General features: G+C 46.0%; 1 protein-coding gene and 1 non-coding gene across 3 annotated transcripts in view; one reads left to right on the forward strand and one right to left on the reverse strand.

Moving 5' to 3' along the window:
• Window positions 1-25,792, reverse strand: part of Tbc1d2b (TBC1 domain family member 2B) — a 69,395-nt gene that overhangs the window by 36,095 nt on the left and 7,508 nt on the right. For both annotated transcript variants that reach the window (XM_038321624.1, XM_038321625.1), the window contains exon 2: window positions 8,784-8,937. In XM_038321624.1, the coding sequence (XP_038177552.1) occupies window positions 8,784-8,937 (154 nt within the window). The remainder of the gene's footprint in view (window positions 1-8,783; window positions 8,938-25,792) is intronic.
• Window positions 19,936-20,040, forward strand: LOC119810894. Its single transcript, XR_005284835.1, has one exon. It is a non-coding gene; the product is annotated as a U6 spliceosomal RNA (small nuclear RNA).

A 25,792-nucleotide genomic window follows, 5' to 3' on the forward strand; every position in this document is an offset into this window, starting at 1 on the left:
CCTATGTGGCAGCTCACTAGCCTGTATTTCCAGTTTCAGGAGATGTGATGCCCTCTTCTGGCCTCTACAGGTACTGTGGTCATGTGGAATACTTACAAACGTGCCACACACCCACTACACACACACACACACACACACACACACACACACACACACACACACAGAGCCAAACACTCATGCATATAAATAAAATAATTTTAAAAATGTAACTTCTGGAGATGTTGCAGCTTGAAATAATATGATGCTTAATATTTATTTGGAAATAACAATATTTATAGTTTAAATAATATCTGCTTCAAGCAACATGCTAATTGTTTTAAAATTAGAAAAACAGGTAAGGGTAGGAAATAAAAATGTCATAAAGTAATAAAAAATAGTAACTAAATCCATCTAATAAACAAGAAGGTAACACTGTTACTCATTTTATACCCGGATCAAAGAAATAATCCTAACAAGCCAAACATCTTGCATTCTTCCCAGTCGCAACGTCTGAGAATAATGAATGTTTGTGAACAGAACTTCAAGCTATTTCATTATAACCAACTTGGTCTACATGTCTTTTTAACAGTGTTCACAATATTACTATGAAAATACAGGTTGACTAGAACTGATAACTACTGACAGCCAAGAAGAAAATTAGTTTTTAATAGGACCAGCATTGCCCAGGGCTGCTTAGGACTGGTCTCCACAAAACGCTGGTCAAGACAACAGGGCCCAAGAATCCTGGGCAGCGACTACCCTTGGAGACGGATGTCCTGGTTGGGAATGTCTTCTCAGAGACTCTCACTTTGTAGGCAGCTCACTGACTTGACTGCTGTCAGTGTCAGTGGGAAAGGCTCCAAGAATGCCCTGTAAAAGAGCCTTGAGTGTGACAGGAATAGGGGCTGCTGTCGGGAGAACAACACACAGCTTCTGTATACGCCGTCATGTCTTAAGCACCAAGCACTGAGGGAATAGCACCCATGACACAGAGCTGTTACTCTAAAGGAAAATTCTTTAAGGAAGGTCAGCATGGCCAGCTCCCAGTCACCACAGGATACATGGAGCTCTAGTAGCCAGACCCTTGCTCTGGGTCTTAGGGTTCCAGGAGATGCCTGGGGACTGCTGGAGGGGGAGGAGGAAGAGCACAGTGGCTGCTCTCTTCACTTAGATGTTGGGGTTCCCCTTAAGACTTCATTTGGAAAGGGAATCTATTAAGCAAAAGGAAAAAAAGTTCAGACATCACTAATTCAGGCCACACTCTAGCTACTTTGTCACGACACTAAATGCCTGAGCCAGGGATAAAGGAATCACCTGTTTTGGCAGTAACACACATGGCTAGAAAGCAAAGATGACATTGGTCAGCACCCGACAGTCAAATTATAGCAGGCACTTACCACCTGTAAGTACTCGTGTTAGTCCACGGGCACACAGGGATGGAAGGTCTACTCTTTACTTCAGAAAGGTCAGAGCTGTTCTATAGACTTCCTGAAGGCAGGCCTCTCACAGACCCAACTTGAGTAAGAGCATGGTCGTTCTAAGCCTAACCAGGAAACAAGCAACCAGCTGTATCCACAGCTATGATCAGCAGGTGCAGTTCTTTTTCCTGTGTGGGCTGGCAGTGAGGTCGCGAGGCCCCGCAGGAGCAAGCGCTATCACACTCTCGGATGTGGCAAGGTACCTATTACTATGAAAACCCAGGGCTTGCGGCAAACCCCTGCCTACTCAAGGACTTTAGAGGAGCTGGAGGGTGCAGGGGCAGAAAAGGTCTACAGGGAGACCATGGAAGACCATGCTGCAGAAATGATTTCTAGTGGGGTCTTGTGTAGAAATGGTATTTAAAAGTCATCGCTGTCTGAAAAAGAAGCGGCTTCCTGGCTGGGTATGCTTGCTTATTTATTTATTTGCTTATCAAATTTTACATGTTTGAGCACTTTGCCTACATATATATGTTTACCATGTACAGGCCTGATACCCATGGAGGTCAGAAAAGGGTGCAGAACCCTTGGAACTGGAGTTATGAATGATTGTGGACTGCCATGTGGAAATAACTCAGCAAGTGATCTTAACTGTTGAGCCACCTCTCCAGCCCTGAGTATATTTTTACAGCGACTGCAGCTCCAATTTACTTTTGCCTGTTTTTTGTTTGGTTTGGTTTTTAAAAACGCTTCACCCAAAGTATAGCTGCTGGATTCTCTTCAGTATGTGTCCTGGCAGCTGCATTCAAGAAGCCTCTAGAAGGAGAGCAGGGGACATGCCCTAACATTAGTATACAGGGAGCCTAGGGAGAAACAGAGGCTTGGGGGCTGCTCGGAGTGTGGCGCATGTTCTTTGTCTGGCAACTGCAGTGGGAAGAGAAAATCTGCCTGGAGGGTATCTTCCATTCTTTTTAGGCATTTCGTGAACCTTGGAGAGCTGGTACAGTACACTTTCTAGGGCCCTATTCTACGGCAACCCCTAGATTTCGGTGACTGGGGCAGTTTCCTTCCCTGTAATGTCCCAGTTTCCTGCTACAGCTCTCCCACAAAAATGCTGACACTCACCTGACCAGCCTGTGAGTCTGTTCCCTCCCTTCCTGCTCTCACCTTGCCAGAAACCCCTGCAGACAGCAAAGTGTATGCATGTCCCAGGGAATCCTCACAGGGAAGATGGCTATTTTCCTCACACCAGTGTGGGGGTGGGGAAAGGAACTGGCAACTCCACAGTAGGTGGGGGAGGGCAGGATGTGCTGAATGAGGACTATGCTCTGGGGCTTGCGAGGCCAGCACTCCACCAGGGAGCTACAATCCCAATCCAGATTGGGGAGGAGTACGTGGTCAGGAGCAGGGACACCTTCAAGAAGCTGTAGTTCCCATAGAGATGCAATAAGTCAGGGTTCTAAGAGCCCCTGGGGAGGACCAGCCTATGTGCCTAAGTTAAAGCTGGTCCAGCATCTGCTCATAATTCCCACCAAGAACACAGCCTGAAGCCTGGGGCTCCCTCTGATTCACTGAGCAGCAGAGGGGCGCAGGTGAAATGGGTAACATGACCTGCTGAATGGCTAATGACAGTAAGTTGCTGTGAGGCGAGAATGGCTTCCTGTGGGCTAAGGAAATGATGCAGGAGGTGACAGAGGTTTCCACAGTTCTCTTTCCTCTTCCTGCCATTTCCTGGTAAATTCCCTATAGTGATATTTATGTTTTAATAAATAAAAGCTTGCCTGAATATCAGTAGGGCAAAGCTAAGTCACAAGAGGTTAGGCAATGTGCCACACACCTTTAATCCCAGGATTTGGGAGACAGAGGCAGTTCAAGGACACCCTGCATTACACAAGAACAATGCAGAAACAGATCCAGGTGGTGGTGGCTCACACCTTTAATCTCAGTACTAGGGAGTCACACGCCTTTGATCCCAGCACTAGAGGGGAATATATGATGGGAGGAGACAATGCTCAGGGCTCAGTCTGCAGTCGCCCAGACCTGGTAGAGGTAAGACTTCTCTAGTGGCTTGGCTGTTTTGCTTTTCTGATCTTCAGCTTGAACCCAAATATCTGTCTCTGGGTTTTTATTAATTGTGCTACAGTTCCCTGAATTAGTAGGGGTGCACCAGACTCAGCTTCCCTGTCTCCTACCCATCCATCCCTGATCTTCAGCAGTCTCAGGCCCATCTGCCATTTATAGTACAGCACCCCTGTCTTCACTTGTACAGACTCAAACCCAGAGCCTGGTTCAGGATGCCTCCATGGGCCCAGACCCTGGCCAGCTGTGCACAGCCTCCTTTCAGACCCCTCTCCTGGGTTTCCAGAGGCCCCTCCACACAGAGCTGAATTTGCACTCCACATCTCCCCCACAGCCTGACTTCCAAAGAACCTGGCTCTGAGAACGTCTCATTTCCCAGAAGGTGTTGCTGAGATGTGCTGAATCACAGTGCTACACGCCTCTCAGAGACAGCGCTGCTATGACCATGGCTCATACGGGGACACTGCAGGGTATTTTGTAGCATTTCACAAACAGGGTAATACAGACGCACACTGTGATCACTGCAGAGGGCCGTGGCATTAGAAGACAACATGTGACTATTGTGTGCTCCACCCACAGGCCTCCTTGCAGCCTAAAGGCCTAGTGCAGTGGTTCTCAACCTGTGGGTCATGATCCTGCATTCAGATATTTACATTACAGATCATGAAGTACCAATGAACATGACTTTAGGGGGCTCGCCACAACACACAGCATTAGGAAGGTTGAGAAGCACTGGTCTAGAGGAACCTCTGCCCACACTCACACAGACCTGCAGAATGTGTGACAGTTACAGGAGGTGATGTCTTCTGCAGAGGAGGAAATGTGGTCGCCTCAAGCTGTTTTCACAACACAATTTTCTTAAGAAATACCAACCATGTAGAGGCACTCAGCCCACTGAAACCACGAGTCAGAGATAAGAGTCACCTGGCCCTGAAGTAAGAAGTGGGGCTGGGAAGGAGAGAGGGTAGGGTAGGGTGAGGAATACTTCCACATGCCTGATGCTCAGGAAGTCTCACCAAGAGCAGGGTCCTGATGCCTCTGCTCTTTCTCTTAAGGTCTTGTGGAGAATGCAGTCAACGAGTGGACTGGACATCTACCTTAAATCTGGATGCAGTATTGTGGATTCTCAAGCACTATGGAAACCTGAAGGCAGACTCTTGGTTCCTAATTGCCATGAAGATCTCTACATGTAGAGAGTTGATTTTATCTTTCCAAAGCAATAATTCGAAGCTAGGTCCTTATCCAACTGACTCTGGCAGACAATGGGTGGGGATGGTGTCTAAGGTACATCTCAGAAGCCAGGCTGTGAAGAGATGACAGAGAACAAATAGAGGAAGAAGATCACCCCACTTTCTAATACCTGACTGAAAAACTGAACAACCACACAAGAAACAAAAGTCTCTTTCTCCAAAGACAAGAAATATAGAAACAGAGGCAATTATGGGACAGTGCCAGTTCCCAACCAACTGTCCGCCCTGCTTCCCGAGAGGCTGTGCTTCTTAGGATACACTCAGCTGAACTACTTGGCTCTCCTTATTTCCTTCTGACCATCTGATGTAGCAATGAGGAATGGGCACGTGAGAGTCACTGCTAAAGAGAAGTGGAAGGTCTCTGTGAAAGCGTCCTCCTGTGATATGAGTGGCACCCCAGAGACAGTGAGCATGAGCCAGGAACTCAGTCCTACGCATGGGACAGTCAGACATGGCCGAGGAGTCAGCTCCAGCACCGAACTGCCCATAAGTGAGAAAAAGAAATAACGTTCTTGTTAATCCAGTTTCCTATTAAATGCAGTGAAACACAGTCCCCACCCATTCGAAGTCACATTACCAGAGGTATGTGTGTGAGCGTGCCTGTGTGTGCAGGTACAGAATTATCTCTACCTTAGCAATGTGCTTTCCCTTCCAATCCCTGTGATGTGGAGAGTGGACAAATTTCGTTTCCATGGCACGGTGTACACTCTTGCAGTCATGGGTAAGTGACCTGTTCAGAGCCTGATGACCACAAAGCTTCCAGACAGGACCACCTTCCAAGATAAATACTTAGCTCTGCGTGCAAAGTGTCAATTCCGTCTATGTTTCTCCACAGTGGCTTTAGGTGCCTGGAGAATCATGATGGATGGACACTCAAGACCACAAAGTGTCCAGCTGGGGGAGGTGACTGGGTGATTAGACAGCAATAGGACAAGTTTTATGTTTCCTGGAAACCAGTGCTATGAAAAAGTCATCTCCCAGTCAAGCTAGAGTTAGCACAGTTAGCCACAAGCTAACGACAGAAAATTAAAGGACATTGTCATATAACCACAAAATGTATCTTTTAACCAGTTTTCCCCTCTGATGATGAAACAAAAGGGCCTGAAATGCAGTTCTCTCTAAAATGTATGTGTGTATGTCCATGTGTGTATATGCCATGTATGTACAGGTGCTCGCAGGGACCAGAAATGGGCACTGGACCCTCTGGAACTGCGGTTACAAGCAGTTGTGAGCCGGCCAACGTGGGTGCTGCTGTGAACCAAACTGAAGTTATCTGAAAGAGCAATAAGCATTCTCACCACCAAGCCATCCCTCCAGTCCCTGGTCTTCTTGGCCTTCTACTTGAGAATGTTTCACTTTCTAGATAGCTACAATTTTGAAAATGGCTCAGTGGTTCAAGGTTTCAATATTTGTTCTTCCTTATATTTCCTACCTAGAATTTAGAAGACATTTAAGGTTATTTCTATGCAGATAATTTTCAGAACTCCACTGTCCTTTAGATTAAAAAAAAACACCTCAATTTTTAAGGCCAACCAGCAAGCTCTCCCAGTCTGTTCCAGGTCTGGGTGGCCCTCCAGGTGTGGCTTTGCTGGCTCCTACAGCCCTACTGACCTGTGACAATGTGGAAGGACCCTTCTCTGGCTCTTTCCTCTCCCTTTCTGTCTCTTTACTGACTGAGTCCCCGGCCATCTGTCCTCAGAGAGGCCCCAATAAGCCCAATGCTGAGCTCAGCCCAGCAAGGGCCCAGGCTACCCTGTACTTCCCCAATTTCCACTTCTCGCTTTTCTCTGCACAAATACTCTAGCTCACAAGAACACTTGAGGACGAGACTGGGGCCCACCTCAGGCACTTGCTGGATGAGCAAATAACATGGCACAAACTCTAATTCCATACCTAGAGTACACAAACCAGAGGGGAACCAAATGAGAGCTAGAGATGGCCACTCTGGCTCTCCAACCTCACCGCTCCGGTTTGCAAGGAGCAGGACAGCCATGACAGGGGGACTCAAGACTAGGTACTACCTCTTTGCCCTCCTTTCAGCTACACATCTAAGTCCTTGCTGGAGAGCATTGATCTGTGTCCCCAGAGTGGAGGCAAGGGAGTATCTTCAGTGCCAAAGGCATAAGCCACTAGCATGGAGGCTGCCCATGCCCCTACAGTTTCTTCCTAGTGTCCCGAGAGACCTTGAAGAGGCTATAGAGCTTCTGTCTTGAAAAAGACACTAACAGTGGCTTCCAAATACCTGTCTATAGGCTGGGAGCAGAGGCAGGAGGATTAGGAGTTCAAGGCCATTCTCAGCTACAGAGTGAGTTTGAAGCCAGTTTGGGCTACATGAGACCCTGTTTCAGAAAAACAACAAAACAAAACAAAAAGATAAAGATGCAGCTCAGTTGGCAGAGTGCTTGCCCACCACACCCCAGGTCCCCATAAACCAACACAGTGGTACAGCACATAGCTGAGGCAGGAGGATACGAGTTCAAGGCTAGCCTAGATTACAGAGCCTGCCTCAAAACAATGAAAATAAAAATTAACTTATTAATCAAATCAAACTAAGCCTCAGGCAACAGGAAGTCCTTTCTAAACTAGTGAGGGGCATGCACTTGAACATAAAGGATTCCCTTCTGCTCCCAGGAGAGCCAGAATTCTAAGTCTCCATGACAAAGACTCCCAGGAAATGCACAGATAAAACACAGGCAGTATCAGGTAGTATCCTCTGACTGACTCATATGGACAGTTGTTAAAAAAGGCCCAACCAGGAAAAGCAAGGCTGGAAAACCCTAGTCTAACAGCTGCTAAATGCCCAGAACTCAGAAGCCACTACCCTTGCTCTGCAGAGCAGAGGGTCCCACTTACTTCACAGAGTGCAGACCACAGCTCTTCACAGAAGTGCTAGAACAAACCCTGTACTGGTTTTAATTGTAACGTGCATTCCTTTGTAGTGTTAGTATGGGCCAGGCATGGTGTCATACACCTTTAACTCCAGAACCCCAAAGGCAGACGCAGGCGGATTTCTTGGTCTAAATAGAGAGTTCCAGATTAACCAAGGCTACATAGTGAGACCCTATCTCGGTAAGAAAGCCTAACTAAGAATGCTATTACAGCGCTGGCAAGATAGCTCAGTGGGCAAACATGCTTGTTGCTGAGGTTCATGACCTGATTTGGATCCATCTCCAAGAACCACATGGTAGAAACTGACACCTGAAAATTGTCCTCTGACCTCCACATGCTCACTGTAGTATATACAGGTGCATGCACACACATATACATACACACACACACATGTAAATATAATTTTTAAATCGTTAGTACAATGCCCTGGCCATTTTAGAGTTCATAGGCTTGTTCTAACAAGCTAATGGGGGGGGGGGGGGGCAACGAGAAACAGCCTCACACTTCAGAGGGGGAGAGGTAGGTTTGTAAGATGATCTACAAATAATTGTCCCATTCTTTCTAGAGGGCTCAATACAATCAACAATCACGAGAAGGCTTAATCATGGGGCTTAAGTTTTGCTTTTCAAGTACAAAAGTACACCCTCTCTAGGGTGCAAATGACCAGGACGAACTAGGACCTATGAAAATGCCATGAATCTGGAATAAAATCAAATCAGTGTTTGGCTTTTAAGGCCTTTCTAAGAAACACTAGAAAATAACCAGTGGAATGCGGTTACTTTCTTGGCACATTTGAAATGCAATGTGTCAGGAAGTTGGCCCAAGCATGAATACTTAGGTGAGTAGACTTCCATCTTTAGTTATGGTAGACATTAGGCTAGCCTTGGAGCCAGATCAGAAGGCAGATGCTGTGGGTCATGATTTCAGTTATACACAGGTGTTGCCCTCCACCATCTCTGCAATATGCTTGGTATTAGCCCTGTCTGACACCCAGGCCAGCACTAGCTTGAAAATGGCTCTCTCACCTGACATGGTAGACTATAGTCCATTCATAAGGGATTATCATTATTTTCATTCTGAATTCATTTCTACTCAATGCTAATTTGAAATGCTGTGTCAAATGGCTAACTTGAAAGGACAGACATGGAGCCTTCCATCTGTGTCTTACCTGTGTTATCTCTGGCTACCAGGCCCTTAGGAAAATCTCCAGGAGTTGGGGAAGTCCTGCTGTCCCATTTCACCATGTCAAGGCTGTTGCAATATTCCCATCTTTTCTGTTGAAGCTCCTGTAGCCAGTAAGTCATGAGCTCGCGATTAGGAGCCTAGAATGAGAGAAGGGAAACCTTGTCATAGCCACAAGTAACAGAAAGGCCTACAAAGTATCTGTGTACTAACTGTATTTATGGAAGAGAACAGCATTAAGAAGAGAGCAACTTGGTTGTCCAGAACACGATGGTAAAGCCTTACTGCTGGAAAACTAACCACACACTTCAGATACAGAACACAGAGAAACAAAGCTCAACTGAGCGCAAGCATCCTTCCTGTTATCTAGCTTTCAGATTGCTAGGCTAGGCCTAGGGGAGAAAAGCCAATTGCAGTATTACAGATGTGAACCCCAAGAGGTACAGCACCAACCACAATATGCAAACCACTGCAAGGTTGGCAAGGTTATGATGGGAGGAACTGTAGAGGTTTGAAAGAAAATGGCCCTCAAAGGAGTGGCACTATTAGGAGGTGTGGCTTTGTTGGAGTGGGTGTGGCCTTGGAAGATGTAAGTCACGGTGGAGGCAGGTTTTGGGATCTCGTATATGCTCAAGCAACACTCAGTGTCTCAGACCACTTCCTGTTGCCTGCAAGATGTAGAATTCTCCAGCACCATGTCTGCCTGCATGCCACCATACTCCCAGCCACAAGTCGCACCATGATGATAATGGACTAAACCTCTGAAACTCTAAGCTGCTACCTCAAATAAATGCTTTCCTTTTTAAGAGCTGCCATGGTCATGGTGTCTCTTCACTGCAATAGAAACTCTAACTAAGACAGTAACCAAACACTTTTTGTTAGGATTTGAGGCCTGCTGCATAAGAGGGAAGCCATACCTAGTACTATAAACCTAGTCAAGAGCCTCTGGCAGAGGCAGGCACAGGCCCTAGAGAGGAACCTTCTACTACTGTTTTGCCTGGAGCCCTGAGTCTGAACCCACATAAAGTGGGAAGAGAGAAGCAATTCCCATAATTTGTTCTCTGACTTCCACATTGCACCACTGCACAGTGCGCTCTCACATGCATCAAGAATTCACAGATGCACAATAGCACTCTAGATACACAGATACAGACAGACAGACAGAAAGACAGACAGACAGACAGAGGAAGATTCAGTCACAGATGAGCATCTCTTGCTTCGTGACTGATGTGAGCAAACAGCAATTCTAATGAAAGATTTTAGCCTAATGGATCAGAAACCGTTTTTAAGTCTAAGATTAGAGAATGATGAGCTATAACACTTTCCTCCAAGATTTTTGGGAAGGATGGGCAAGCCCCTGTTCTTTTACTCTAAACCTATTTGCTAAAAATTCACCTCAAGAAACCCAATTTAAGTATAAGTATGGACGGTATACTTACAGATGGTGTGTTTGCCAAACAACAAGTTAACTCTGTTAACTTGCCATAATTTGGGTGTATAAAGAGAAAATTACACCTTGTAAACCAGATGTTACATACATTAAGATGGGTGTTAGTCACTTACTCAGTTTTTGAAACAGGGCTCCCTATGTAGCCCAGGCTGGTCTTGAACTTACTATGACCACAGTGCCTTAGTCTCCTAAATTCTGAAATTACAGGTATGCCCACTGTACTCAGTTTAGAATGTAATGTTTTATTTGTAGTATGGTGTACTGACAAAGGTATACTACAACTACAATTTTCATAAACTGTGGTGGACACACACAGTTCCTTATGAAGTCACACATACAGTCATCGGGTAACACTACCGCCTCACTTCTCATCCATGTCCAGGAGTAAGAACTACGCTCACACAAAAGCTTGTATGAGCTTTATTCACAGCTGCTAAAAACTGTCAGCAAGCCAAAATATACACCATCTGGTGGATGGACAAACAGACTGTGGCATATCCACACAACAAAAGGAACAAACTGTGGACTCAGAAAACATATGAGTATCATAAACATACTGATAAGTGAAAGAAGCCACATCACAAAGGTAACATATGTCTCCAAACAATCAAAAAGGGAAAACTCACAAGGACATAAGCAAACCCCAGATGTGGGGTTTCTAGACTTGAGGGTGAAACGAGAATTGACAAAAAAAAAAAAAGCAAAACCAGAGAAACAGGGATGATGGAATTATCCCTATTATAACCATTATGGTAGTCATGATTCTATGCTCTGATCCAAACCCATAGAACTATATACCCATAGAATGGATTTCATTCTGTAACATAAGTACCTTAAAAAAAAAGAAAAATAAAAAGAGCTGAGGGGATGGATCAGTGGGTAAAAGTTCTTACTTCATTAACATGAGGACCTGAGTTCAAAACTCTAGAACCCATGTAAAAAGCCAGGAATAGTCATTTATAACTGCCTGTAACCCTAGTGGCATGACAGTAGGGACAGGAAACCAGGAGGGCTTGCTGGCTACTAGTCTAGTTCAGAAAGAGACCTGTCTTCTCAAGTGAATCGGTTGGAGTGTGATAGTCCTTCTCTGGTACATGTACAAGCATGTGACCCACATACACCACAGACGTGAATATACTATATATTACACATATATATGTGCACATATAATGAACCAAGGTACAAGGGACCCAAACTATGAGCCACTGCAAATAGACAATGTTGGTCACAAAGCTCCAGGCTGACCTCCTGCAAGAATAAAAATGCTATGCCACCATGGTGGGAACTTTGCTGGCATACAACATGGTGTGCAAACTTCGGACACAGGGAATGCATGCCTGACAGCACATAACAGGTCTAAATGCCAAACTGCTGCTATCTCGACCAATCTGGGCACTAAGACTCCAGTCTGGGCTCTTCCGTGCTAACATCTGCACACCTGGCCCAAGGTAAAGAAAACCGTGTGTACAGATCTCTGAGATTTATGGAAAATGCTTTCAGCTATCAGCCAAGCACTCAATTCATCCACTCATTCAACAGCTTTTACTGAGTACCTGTTAGCTATTGGGACCTGGCCCATTGGGAAGAAAACAAATCATTGTTTTCACAAGAGGTTGAGTGCTATGAAAAAGGGCCCAGGCAACAGCTCTGCAGAAGGACCTCTAGGCAAGTAGCAATGTAATGTGAGGGGAAAGAAAGTCAAAGATTAGGACAGATCACCTGAGGGCTTGAGAGCTTCGGAATACTTGCTTTAAAGAGTTCTGACTATTGTGATAAAATACCATGACCTAAGGCAATGTGGGAGGAAAGAACTTTCAGCTTACATTTTCTGATCATAGCCCATCACTAAAGAAAGACAGGGCAGAAACCTAGAGGCAGGGATGAAGCAGAGGCCATGGAGGGGTACTGCTTACTGGCTTGCTCACCCAGCTTTCTTAAAGAACTCTGGACCACCACCCTAGGGATGGACTGTCCACAGAGGGCTGGAGCCTCTCACATTAATCATCAATCAATAAAATGCACCACAAGCTTTCCCACTGGCCAGTCCAGCAGGGGAATTGTCTTTCTAGTTTGATGCACACAGACTACTAGCCAGCCCAGCAGCAGCCTACTGCCTCTCTTCTCCAGTTCACCCAAACTCTAAGATGTCAGTTTCTGCAGCATCTACTGCAGTGTCAGGTAGAGAGCAGGAGACGTACTAGGTGACTGAACAAACGAACAACAAAGCCAGAGGTGCCCTAGAAACTTAGTCTCAAAGGGAATACTTACATCATCCTGAAGGACAAGGGAAAAGAAGGGACACCAGGTGGAGGGGCATCTGCAAAAGCCTACAGGTAGGGCAGCAGAGGTAGCAGACAGGGGAGGCAGCTCGGTATGGGCCAGGCCAGGCCACCAACTCGGTCACTCACTCATTCTTCACTCATTCATTTCTTACTCATTCACTCACAGAGTTCCTTGCTGTGGAATAATCCTTCTGTACACTGTGCCTATGTATTACTCTCACTGGTTAATAAAGAACTGTCTGGCCAGCAACCAGACAGGAAGTATAGATGGGATAACCAAACTAAGGATGCTGGGATGAAGAAGGGTGGCATCAGAGAATGAGTCGCCAGAAAGATAAAGAGTAAGGAAGACATGCTGGAGAAATAAAGACATGAGCCTTAGGGCAGGACATAGTTAAATAGAAATGGGTTAATTTAAGTTGTAAGAATTAGTAATAAGCCTGAGCTATTGGCTGAGCATTTATAAGTAATATTGTGCCTCAGTGTGGTTACTTGGTAGTGCCAATAGGCAAGAAACATCCACCAACACTTCCTAGAGAGGTGGAATATGGAACTCAGCAGAAGCAATGGCAACATTAGTCAACACATTGCTGGTGAAATGGGTGTGTGTGTGCTAGAGAATAATCTTGGGGAGGAGAAGGAAATCAATTCATCAGACCAGAGCTGACACCAGTTGAGGCAGAGCCTAGGGTCTGAGTGTCAGGCTGGTTGCAGGCTGGATGGTGAGGGCTGGGCCTGACCATGGGACAAAACCAAGAAAACACAAGCATCTTTATGGGAGACAGAAAGGAGCCATGGAGCAAGTCAGCTACTATGAGACTGAACTGTGGCCAGAGTCAGAGCCTGAAGCCCCCTAGTCCTTTCCCCTCAGGATCTAGAAGGGATGAGACTTGCCGAGGTTGCACAGTGAGGCAAGCACAGTGTCAGCTCTAAGACCCCATGTCACTCCAACCGACAGGCATGACTTAGGGGTTGCGGTAGTTTGAACACAATTGGCCTCCATAAGGGAATGACACTATAGGAGGTATGGCTTTGTTGGAGGTTGTATATCCCTACAGAAGTGGGCTTTGAGGTCTCAGATAAGCTTAAGCCATGCTCAGAGTCTGAGATGACTTCCTGTTGACTGCTTGTCAAGAAGTAAGAACCCTTCGCTCCTTCTCCAGCACCATGTCTGCCTGCATGCTGCCTTGCTTCCTGCCATGATGTTAATGGACTAAACCGCTGAACTGTAAGCCATCCATTAAATGCTTTCCTTTTAAAGAGTTGCCATGGTCATGGAGTCTCTTCACAGCAACAGAAACCCTAACTAAGACAGGGTTATATGGAGAGTGACCCAGCCCTCCTACTGCTTCCTGATTGCCCACCCCTCTATGACTACCCTGGCCCTGGAGAGACCCAGGACAGGGAAGTACCTCAAGTCAAGGACAGGACAGACACCTGCCTGACTTCCCTCCTCTAGCCTGCACTCTTATTGTGACTGGATCTGGCCTTAGATGCACTAGTTGCTCAGCACACTTGGGTACACCTGCTGATAGAGACCCTTCACTGATGTCTATAGTGAGGCGAGCAGGCCTGCTTTTCATCCTGCCCGGATCCTACACGGCTAGCTTTACACCCGAAATAACAACACACAAATTGTGTTCATTTAAATACTCTAGCCTCTTACTGGCTAACTCTCATATCTTGCTTAACCCATTTCTATTAATCTGTGTAGCACCACAAGGTGGTAGTGGCTTACCGGGAAAGATTCAGCATGTCTGACCTGGTGGCTGGCTTCATGGCTACTGTCTCACTGCCTTCTTCCTCCCAGCATTCTGTTCTGTCTTCCCTGCCTACCTATGTTCTGACCTATCAGGCCAAGCAGTTTTCTTTATTAATTAACCAATGAAAGCAACAGATAAATAGATAGAAAACCCTCCCACATCAGATGTCTTTAGTATCCCCATGGGAAATCTGCTTTTCCTCAAGAAAACCTTTTCTTCAGTCTCTGAAGAGTAAATCTAACTAGGAACAATCAGAAACACACCAGTCATCTCTCACTGAAGTACTGGGGCAAAAGGCCTTTACATTCCTTTGTGTTTGGCATATTATCAGGTTGCAGAAATCTGGCCAATCAGGCATCAAAACTACCTTGAGGCAGTGATTATCAAGGGTTTGCTGACTTTTTAAAAGAAATATAGAAATCAGGGCCAGGAGATGGTTCAGGGGAAAAGGCCGTGCTGTGTAAGCAAGAGGACCAGGGTTTGGGTCTCTAGAACCCATGTAAAATCCATGTAAAGAGCGTGGCAGCTGCTGTAATCCCAGCACTTGGAGAGGCAGAGAGACAGAATCCTTTGCCAGAGAAGGCTGGCTCGCCAGACTAGCTGGAATCTGTGAGTTCAGGGCTCAGTGAGACATCCTGCCTCAATAAACAAAACAGAGTGATCAAGAAGACAACCAGAGTAGATGTGATGTGAGAGACAAGGCAGACAAGGACTGTGTGGGCGCAATCCTCACATGAGAGCCAACTAATGCCTCTAAGAGCTGTGATAGAAAATTCCCGTTCTGAGAACAGAGCCTGGCATTTCGTCATGGAGGAACTGCTCTTGACAGCTGCCTACCAAGTGCCTTGTGATGCTCCAGCTGTGCCTAGGCCATCCAGGAGCCCACTCACTCATGGATGAGTCAGGCCCTGGCCCTTTCTTCTCTTGGACCCCGAGGACTGCTCTCTCTCTCCAGCCTAGCTGGTTTCCAATGCAGTGCTCAAAATAATAGTACATCAAGTTATTTAACCCCAAGGTTGTTGGTTTCATCAGGAATTTCCTTTTAAATTAAAACAAAAAGGGAAGTTTCAAAAGAATTTACTGGCCATTTTACATGTTGGCAGTCCAGATACAATATATGTTGTATGAAACAGAAACTTATTGGTCCTTTTGCCTGTCTTAGACTTTTATAACTGTAACTGCAAACCTTTTTGGAAGACCTTTTAAGGGCCCGCCACAGCAGGAAACATTACTGGGGAGCTTGGTGGTGACTTGGCAGCAAAGCCAGAGAGCTGGGCTTCACCAACTAGCACTGTCTCCATTATGACTGCCTCAGTTGTTCACTCCCTGAAACTCCAGCCCTTCAGTCCAGAATGTTCATCTGTCAAAACTCAGTACAGGGGCTGGGGAACCGGCTCTTTGGGAAAGTACTTGCTTTTTAAGTATGACGGCCTGAGTTTGATCCCCAGAATTCACATTACAAAAGAGAGGAAGGAAAAGAAAAAGGGGGAAGCAGCAGCAGCAGCAGCAGCAGCAGCAGCAGCAGCAGGGCAACAGGGCAGCATGTTTGTAATCCCAGTGCGGGGGAGGCAGAGCAAAGAGATCCCTGAGGCTTGCCAGTCTACCCTACTTCAGGCCAAGGAGAAACCTGGTGTCAAAAACCAACACATACACGCACACACACACACACACACACACACACACACACACACCTACAAAACCAACCAAACAAGCAAACAAAAAGAAAAGGTGGAAAGTACCCAAGAACAACAGCCAATATTGGCCTCTGTATGAATACACACACATATACACCCTTGAAGATGTGGTGCCAATGTCTGTTTCTCTGCCCCCCCCCCCATACACACATACTCACACTCACTCAGTACATTTAGAAACCATAATACTTCTTTGACCCATGATCCCATTCCTAGGAATTGATCCCAAGCACTGCCAAACATGAAAAGGGGACAATGGCATGTGCATTAGAGATTGACAAGGACCACACCCTAGCAGTCAGCAAGGGACACAGGCCTTAAGGAGACCCCTTGATTCCTGTTGCCAAGTCACTCGGAAGGCAAATATTTTCTTCAACCCAGCAAATAACGAGGCACATGTTTATCACAGCCAACATGAAATGCTCAGTTGGTTGGAGGTAAGACAAAAGACAGATTTTTTTTTAGCATGTTAATCCACTGTCTTCTCAGATTGTTGACTTTCTAAATAAAACAGTCTTAAAAATTAAAAGAAAATCCAGCTATATAACTGAGACACCCTTCATTCTATGGTCGGGAAAAAACAAAACAAAACAAAAAACTAGATGGGAACTGTGGTGCAGGGCCTAAGAAAAACACGCCAGTCCTTTAGGACTGAGCCCTGAAATGACAGCTAGAAGGACATTTCAAATGACAAGCCACTAGCTGCTTCTCCCCTGCAACAACTCTAGGGGGCCGGCTCCAGGCTGACAGTTACAGGGTTGAGTCCCCCTAGCAACATGGAAGAAATGTCCTCACATTTCTGTTTTCTTGGAACAGAAAGTCTTTCTAAAGCTACACTGTAAGCAAGCAAAGAAAATGTTTATGTGACTAAAAATACTAAAATAAAATGAAAAGCAATGAGAAACCGTGAAGTAGCCTGAAGATCTTCCAAGTCTGAGCCTGGAATCTAGATGTGGAGTCTAGGGTTATCACAGCTTTGCGGGGAATCTGCATGGCAGGACCTAGAAAAGACCTCGTTCTTCTATATTTTAATAAAAGTACATTTTAATCCCCCCTCCTTGGGACAGGGTCTCACTGTGTAGCCCTAGCAGTCCCAAAACTCTCCACATAGGCCAGCCTGTACTCAAACTTAGAGATCCACTTACCTCTGCCTCCCAAGTGCTTAGCCTAAAAGGACATTTTAGACTTCAGTTTTTTTTAAGATGTATTTTGTGTTGCATGTGCCTGGTACCCGTGAAGGTCAGAAGAAGGAGTCAGATCCCCTGGAACTGAAGTTACATGGTTATGAGCTGCCGTGTGTGTGCTGGGAACCAAACCCAGTTCTCTGTGAAAGCAACAAGTGCTCTTAGCCACTAAGCCATTTCTCTGCACCCAAATTTAGACTTTAATGCCAAGTAAGAATTAAAACACACACATAACTCCCATGAAGAATTTGGGAAACAAAGAAAATAGAACATCACCACATCACTGGAAATGATACCTCCCAAAACCTTGATGTACTTATTTCTCAACATTTTTCTACCCACAAATATATCATTATTTTTCTTTAAAAAACTGAAATGAAGAATAGGCTCTCCAAGCAGCCATATGTGCATGCTAGTAATGTGACCCCCGTCAAACAATTATTAGGCACTGAACTTTTGTCCATACAGTCATTTAACCCTCACAATATTCTCGAACAGAATCATCTGCCTACACATGGAGCCTAAGCACCTGAACTCACATCTCTGGTCTTCCACCTGATAGCTGGGTGAGGCAAGCACCTTATTTACCCAAGCCTTGGATGGCCTTCGGGAAATGGACGTCACACCAGGACACTGCTCCAGGCTGGTGGTCTCAGTTGACAGGTGCTATACTCAGTTTCTAAGGCATTGTGCTTACCTAGCTCTCCCAGCCAGCTTCATGGTCAAGTCTGCATGCCCCACCCCTGGAGGAGGTCTAGAGTAATGCCCAAGACAAACGCCTTTCTCAGTACCTCAGCAGGAAACAGAAGTTCCTCTATGGCTTTTCCCGAATGCTGAAAGGCTGATGACCTCACATAACACTGCAGATCAATCTTAAACCCCACGAGGGTGCTGGTGTCAGGGGCAAACCAGAGGCCATGCATGCGCACACTCATCAGTGCCCAGGGCTTCAATTCTGAGGCACCAGTATGGTCCCCTAAGAGTGAGAGAGCAGGACTATCAACCATAATGCGCCGTCACTGGATGTTCACACCAACTCTGCTCTAAGGACAGTGTTTAGAAATAAAAAGCAGCAGGGATGTCGTTAAGAGTGCTCGTTGTTCTTATACAAGACATGAGTTCGATTCCCAGCACCCACATGGCAGCACAAAGTCATTCATAACTCCAGCTCCAGGGAATCCAGCAACCTCTTCTGACATCTGAGGGCACCAGGCATGTATGTGGTACACAGATATACAAGCAGGCAAAATACTCATACTCATAAGATAAAGTAAACAAAGGTTTAAAAATAAAATTGGAAGAAATGGGAAGCAGTAAGCAATCATGAGGCCACATTTAAACAGACACAGAGAAGATACAGCAGCTTCTAGGCAGAGCAGGCCAGCCAGGTCTGCTGTTCTTGGACTGATGCCCTGACCAAGCTCTCAAACTCATTCTATCCAGGCCTCTGCAGCAGGCCCTCTGACTGGACAGCTATCCCTAGTCTTTGCTTTCCAAATCCTCTTCTGACCCCTAGTCAATGAAGTTATACCCACCCCATGTCTAAAACCTTTAAATGTTTTGAAATGCCAAGTCATCTGGCTGAGTATAGGGCCCACAGTGCCACCCTCCACAGGACCACGACCTTCCTCTCACACAACAGAGCAAGAACAAGGCCAGTTCTGCTGCACTACCCCCCCCCCCACCTAACACCTCCAGAGACATTCATCTATGAGGCCATCCACATCCTGCAGTCACTATTCCTTTCTCCAATGTGCTATATGTGATGATGGCTTTGGATCTACTTAAGAGATTGGACCCTGGCTTCCTTCCTGGTTGGGGGGTGTCAAGTCCCACCATATTTATAAACCATAACAGCAAAACCAACAGTAACACAGGAGCCCACAGACAGGATAACACACATACAGATGGGTTAAGTTTGCATACCCCATAAGAAGCTGCATAAACCACACAGGTTTTACCCACAGTTCTTAAAAGTTGTTTATCTATCTATCTATCTATCTATCTATCTATCTATCTATCTATCTATCTATCTTCAGCTTTTTGAGATAGGGTTTCTCTGTGTAACAGCTCTGACTGTCCTGGAACTGGCTTTGTAGATCAGGCTGACCTTGAACTCAGAGGAATCTGCCTGCTTCTACCTCTGGAGTGTTGGGATTAAAGGGTGTGCCACCATCACCCAGCTCAATTCTTAAATTTAAGAAAGAAAGGATATACTTATTTCTAAGGAATGTCTAAGGTACTTTGCCCATAAGCAATAAAAACTGTACTAGTCTGATGATATGAAACAAAGTTCAGGTGGAGGGCAGACTACAACCCAAATCTAACAAACTCTAGTTTCCAATTTTCCTTTGGAGCATTTCAAAATCATGCATGAGTCTAGAGACAATCTCAAAGGATTATACTTCATACTAATGGAAAAATGTGTGTTTTTCCCCTGGAAGATTTTTGAAATCTTCTATTTGAGCCCAAGTGAGAGGCCAAGGACCTCCTGCTCCTCAGAGTGCAATTTCAAACTCCATGCAACTAGGGAACACGGTAAATTCTCATTCATTGAGTCTTTAAACTGCTAATTAAAATTGGCATTTTCATATATCCTATGAAAATACCACCTGAACTCCAACCCAATTCCTTCATGAGGGCTGGATAGTTCCTGTGCTTCTCACCTGGTGGGTGGCCAGCTGGTGAGCACTGCCATCTCTAGCACTGGTGAGTGCTGCTATATCCCTAGCACCTGAGCAGTTCACTTTTAAAAGCAAAGCCGTGTGCTCGCTTGGGCAGCACATTTACTGAAACTGGACGGACACAGAAGATTAGTATGGACCCGTGAAAGGATGACTAAGTCAATCTGTGCGGTATTCCATATTTTACAAAAAAAAAATCCTGAGCGAAAAAGCCACTTCTTAATTCCACAACAGATGGCAGCCAGGTGTAGAGGCCTATACCAGTCACCCCAACATTCGGCCAAACTGCTGGGAGTCTGAGGCCAATGTGGACTACACAATGGGTTTCAGGCCAGCCTGGGCTGCAGTGGGACCCTGCTGTGAGAAGGAGAGGCCAGCTGCTGGTGATGGACATTGAATAGGCCCGTGAGCAGATCAGAGAAGATCGAGAAAGTACAAAGGCACGGGAGCAGCAGACACGACCGGCCTATGAGGGACTGAGGGAACAGCAGTCTCTCAGCCTAGACTGACCACACAGACAAGGTTCATCAGGATGCAGGCAAGGACGACAAGGCCACTCTCTGGGCCTGCTCTTCCTCTCAGGAAATGGCAAAGTCTGCTAAATGTTTTCTGTTTTAGAGAATGGGAGCACTGGAGGTCTTCAAGTGACCAGAGAGCTACACTCCAATGGCTCTGCCACTGCGAAGTCAGCAAGGACCAGGACAAATAAGAACTCTGGCCTCAGTCAGGGGCCTGCCAGACAGACAGCTCTGCACCAACACTGCCTCCTCCTAGAGCATAGAAACCCAGAATGCAAGTTAATTGCGGCTACGAACCACAGAGTGTGAACCCGAGAGTAAAGGGCTCACACCCCACGGGTTTCCACCCACACAGTTCTGTTATTTCTGTTCTACCGTCAGAGAGTGGGCGACCTGAGATCCATCCCCGGAACTCGCACAGTAGGAGAGTACCGACTCTCCAAAGTTTTCCTGTGACCTCTACGCATGCATCATGGCCACCATCAAACAGAACCAACAAGAACGGTCACTCATGACCCAGAGAGCAGAGGGGAGAGGAAGGGCAGGGATGCCCACTGGAAATGTAGGCTCTTGAAGCCCACACCGGCCCACTGAGCATGGTAGCATCTCCAGGGCAGGAACTCCACCACTGCACTCTGAGAGTGCCCAGTCTTCCCCTACGCAGCCACTTCCAGAACCACTGTTCTGAAGAAGCCACATTTCTTCAAAGGACAGGAAAAGTCTTACTAGTCTGAAACAGCACCCATGTGAGGGCTGGGTGAGCAATCAAGTTCCCTATTGAAGGGAACTCCATGGCCAAAGGTGGGCTTCCTTGGGTGAGTACTTTACAATGAAGGCCCTGAGAGGAATGAGGACGGAGACACCATTGTTTCTGTTTGCTCAGCTCCTACTGGAAATTTATAATCTATGCTGTCCATGTTCAAATTTCATGCAATTAAATGTCTTTAACTTCATGCCTTTAATCCTAGCACTTGGGAAGCAGATGTAGGCAGATCTCTGTGAGTTCGAGGACAGCCTGTTCTACAGAGCTAGTTCCAGGACAGCTAGGGCTGTCACACAGAGAAACCCTGTCTTGAAACCACACCCCTCTCAAAAAAAGTCTTCAAATTATGCCCAACATAAAATAGTTACATGTACAATTGTGTGTCTATGTAAAGCCATGACAGCATAAGATGCTTTTGTAATAATGAACATGAACAGACACACGGAACAAGTATTATCTAACAGCCTGACCATGTGTTTGGAGATGATTTTAGTTCTAAGCCTAAGAGTGGGAATCAACTTCTTCAATGTGTTATATGCAGGGGAAAGTCAGGTTGATCTCTGGGGGCCTTTCTAGTTCTGACTTTGGGGTAATGGGCAGAACACCACCAACAAAAAATGAGCTCCTCCAGATCACAGAGCCATTAATTTAAACGACAGTGCCCTGATCACACTCCAGTAACAGGCCCCCGGGCCAGAGGTGATGGTCGACTCCAGCTGGATACCCATCATGGCCTTGCCCTACAAGGCCAGCTGGGTAAGTGGCTGCTGCAGTCACATTTAAAAAGTCAGGTCATCTCCCCTATAAGCAGTCTTCCTGAAAACGGGGAGCTGGAAAGGGAACTAAAACTGGGCTGGCTGCCTAGAAGTAATTCCTTTAATCCAAGATCAACATCCTGATAAGACTGGCCTGCTCTCCTCTAGCCAGGGGACACTCAGCCACAGGGCTAGGTTGGGGCAGTCTGCTGGAAGAAAGGCTGCTCTTCCCAGTGGACTGGCCTGAGACAGCAGAGGAAGAAGCGGCCAACAGATCCACCTCCCAAAACCTCTTTCCCCTAGTTTCATTTCTCCACACAATCCTAGCAAAGTTGACCAAAATGCAGGGTGAAAACCCATTAAAAAGTGCAGATTCTCGTTTTCCTGGGGACATTTCTACAATCTCTCCTCTTCCTAGGGACATTCTTGCAGACCCAAGAGGTTCTAAGTCTTTGAGTAGCTCTGCAATTATAGCAGAGCCGAATTCCCCTGGTTGCTCATCTTCTCCAGAGATTTTTCTTGATGAAATTAGACATAGGCTGGGGAAATGGCTCAGTGTTAGGTAAGCGCGTGCTGTGCAAGCACAAGGATTCAAGTTTAGCTCCTAGAACACAAGGACAAAGCCAGCTGTGACATGTACGCCTGCAACCCCGGTGCTGGGAGACAGACACCGGCAGACCCCAGGGATTCCCCCTCATCTACGATGGAGAAATGCCAGAGCTCCATGCAGACATTTGGTATTTACCTCCCAGAACTGGCATACACAGACAAATAAGGCCTCTTTCCAACATTCTTGCAATTCTTGGATCGTAACAGGTGCAAATTACTTTTAAAACTCTAACACTATATTTTCTTATATCAACAGAAAGTTCTCACTGATATATTTGCATCAAGATGCACAACACTGGGCCTAGAGAGATGGCTCAGTGGTTAAGAGTACAGGCTGCTCTTCCAGAGGGCTTGAGTTCAATTCCCAGTACCCACATGACAGCTCACAACCAACTGAACCTCTAATTCTAGGGGATCTGGTACTCTCTTTCTGGCCTTGGCAGGCACACACGTGGTGCACATACATAAATGCAGGCAAAATAGTCATACACATAAATATATTTAAAAGTGGTGCACAATGCTTAGAACATGATAATGTATACGAGAACATTTGCTAAATAAATGACCACTGCAAACCTTCCGTTTGCCATGAAGTAAGAGCACATTGCCTACCATCACACCCATACCCACTCTCTACAGAAGAAGCTGAGGGCTCGGTGCAGTCCTTTAGCAAACATAGCCTGGACATCATCTACAGGGTGCCTGGCACCCCTAAAAAACATTAGAAACAGTGATAACTACGCAGGAACCTCTTGTACTCCTGCAGGACTCAGTATAGGTGTTTCTAAGACTAGGAGAGGATCTGATATGGTCAGGGGAAAACCATCTGACTCTCCAGTCCACCCCGAGTTTCTTGTGCTTATAATTAGGTCACAAACACTGTGGTCTCCCCGGGGCCCTCTCAGCTTCTTGCCCTCTGATGGCCTTATACATACCAGTCCCAGGACAGTAGCTAAACTGAGTACCTTTGATAGAGGGGATTTACAGAAAACTGGCGAAATGTATTGCCAATTCTCAACTCCCCATTCTCATACTATAGTGTAGGCTAAGAAAGCAAAGCAAACTCAGCAGAGCCCTGGCCTATGAGGATTTAGGGAAGATCCCACTCCGATGTCTCTGGATAGCAGAACCCCAAATTCTTAATCAAATCTCTTTCCCTCTCCAAGTCTGAAAATAATTTCTACAACAGCAGGGTCCTTTTCTCTCCTTTCTGGAGGAAGAGAGTTACCATTTACATTCTGCTGACTAGAGACAAGGAGGTCGCAACCAGTGGCTGATCATTAAATCCTTCAACCAAGAGACCTATCTTCCCCTCAGATCCTTGGCCAGGTGGGAATCAGTACTAAGTACACTTGGTGCTTGTCTTAGTTAATTTTCTATTTTATAATTACTGTAACAAAATATCAAGACTAAAGCAACTTAAAAAAGAAAGCATTTAATTTAGGGCTCAGGGTTCCAGAAGGCAGTAGAGTCCATGACCATGATGGAGGGGAGCATGCAGGCAGGCAGGCAGGCAGGCAGGCAGGCAGGCAGGCAGGCAGGCAGGCAATGCACTGGAGCAGTAATTGAGAGCTTACGTGTTGCGTTAACAATCACGATGCAGAGAGAGCTAACTGGGAATGGCATAGGCTTTTGAAACCCCAAAGCTCACCCCCAGTTACACACCTCCTCCAACAAGGCCACATGTCCTCAACCTTTCCAAACAGTTCCATCAACTGGGGATCAAGCATTCAAATATATGAGCCTATGGGGGACGTGCTCATGCGAACCACCACAGCGCCCCCTCTGTTTCTCAGAAAACAGTTATCTTGGAAGGGGAAATGAATTGGCAGTGTACACAGAAGGAAAACAATGTGAAAGACCCAGTTAGTGAAGGTGGCCTTCAGGACTGTCCCGGGAGGGGAAATTTGGAGGCCAGGGCAGAACAGGTGCTCCAAAGCCATCGTAACAGGTGGCAGCACTCCTAGCCATGACAATACAAAGATACTTGAGGGCGTTGTGGAGATACCTCCAACTCTGCATTTATCTACTTAAAAATTACATTTTCTATAAAAACAATGGGCTTTATTATGACATTTCCTACATGTAGAACATGTATTCCCATCATCCTACTCCTTTTTGTCCCCCTCCCCGATTCCCTTCCTCTTCCCAAGCAGTTCCTTTTCTACTTCCATGTTTCATATGCATCTCTCTCTCAGACACACATCTACACATACACACAGCCACACACACACACACACACACACACACACACAATCTTTTCATTCTGGATTCCACAGGAAAGAGAACATGCAACACTTGGCATGGTATTCTCTACCTTAACCTGTTTTCCTACAAATGACATAATTTAATTCTTTATGACTGAACAACCCCCGCTCCCCAGTCTGTGACACATTTCCTTTATCCATTCATGCACTTAACACTTTATTTTATAATAATGACAGTAATGCCCCAGGTCCTGTCCAAACACTTCCCAAAGTTAACTTATCTGACCTTCAATGACAGTTTATGAAGTAGGAACCATCGCTATCTTGCTCAGCAGCACGCAGCAAGCAGGTGAGGTGGGAATTCACCCAGAGGCCTGACTCCAGGGTCCAAGCTCTTAACAGATTCCTTATCCTAGGTTGTATTCCCCAACAACAAAACAACTGAAGTCCAAGCATCCTATGGCTGGCAGTTGTCAGAGAAACTCACTTATCCAGCAGGAGGAAAACTGCCTTTCCTCCAATGATCCTGGGGAATAAAGAACAAATTGAACTGAACCTAGAACACAGGTTTCCTAATGCCTGATCTATTGTACTCTCCCCTTTTGCAACAAGGCTTGTTGCAAAGTCAGACTATAGCAACTTTAAATCATCAGAAAAGGTCCCATCAGGCTATTGGCAACAGAAGAGAAACAGACAGGCTTTGGTTGATAGTACTGTCATCTTTCTGGCTTGAGAGGTATTTGGGTGTTGACACAAGGCTACCTTATTATCCAGAAATACCCTTCCTCACACCCTGTATCTCCAGGCTCCACACATGTTTACAGATTGTGGCAGAAGAAGGAATCAGAAGACTGCGCTTCAAAAGAGAAGGCCATTTCACAGGCACAAGTGGACTACTGCATATCATGAGGGTCACCAAATGGCCCCCAAGGACTAGGATGTGCCTGGCTCCATTTCCAACTTCAGCTGCCTCTCAGGCACTCAAGAAATACTTTGGCCTTTGCTGTTGTTGTGCCTGTGGGCAAGGACTCATGCCTACCTTTCTGGAATAAAGAATTCCTTCAAGGGAAGCTCCATGCTGGAAAT

This window comes from Arvicola amphibius, chromosome 3 (genome assembly GCF_903992535.2).
Source record: "Arvicola amphibius chromosome 3, mArvAmp1.2, whole genome shotgun sequence".
Lineage (NCBI taxonomy): Eukaryota > Metazoa > Chordata > Mammalia > Rodentia > Cricetidae > Arvicola > Arvicola amphibius.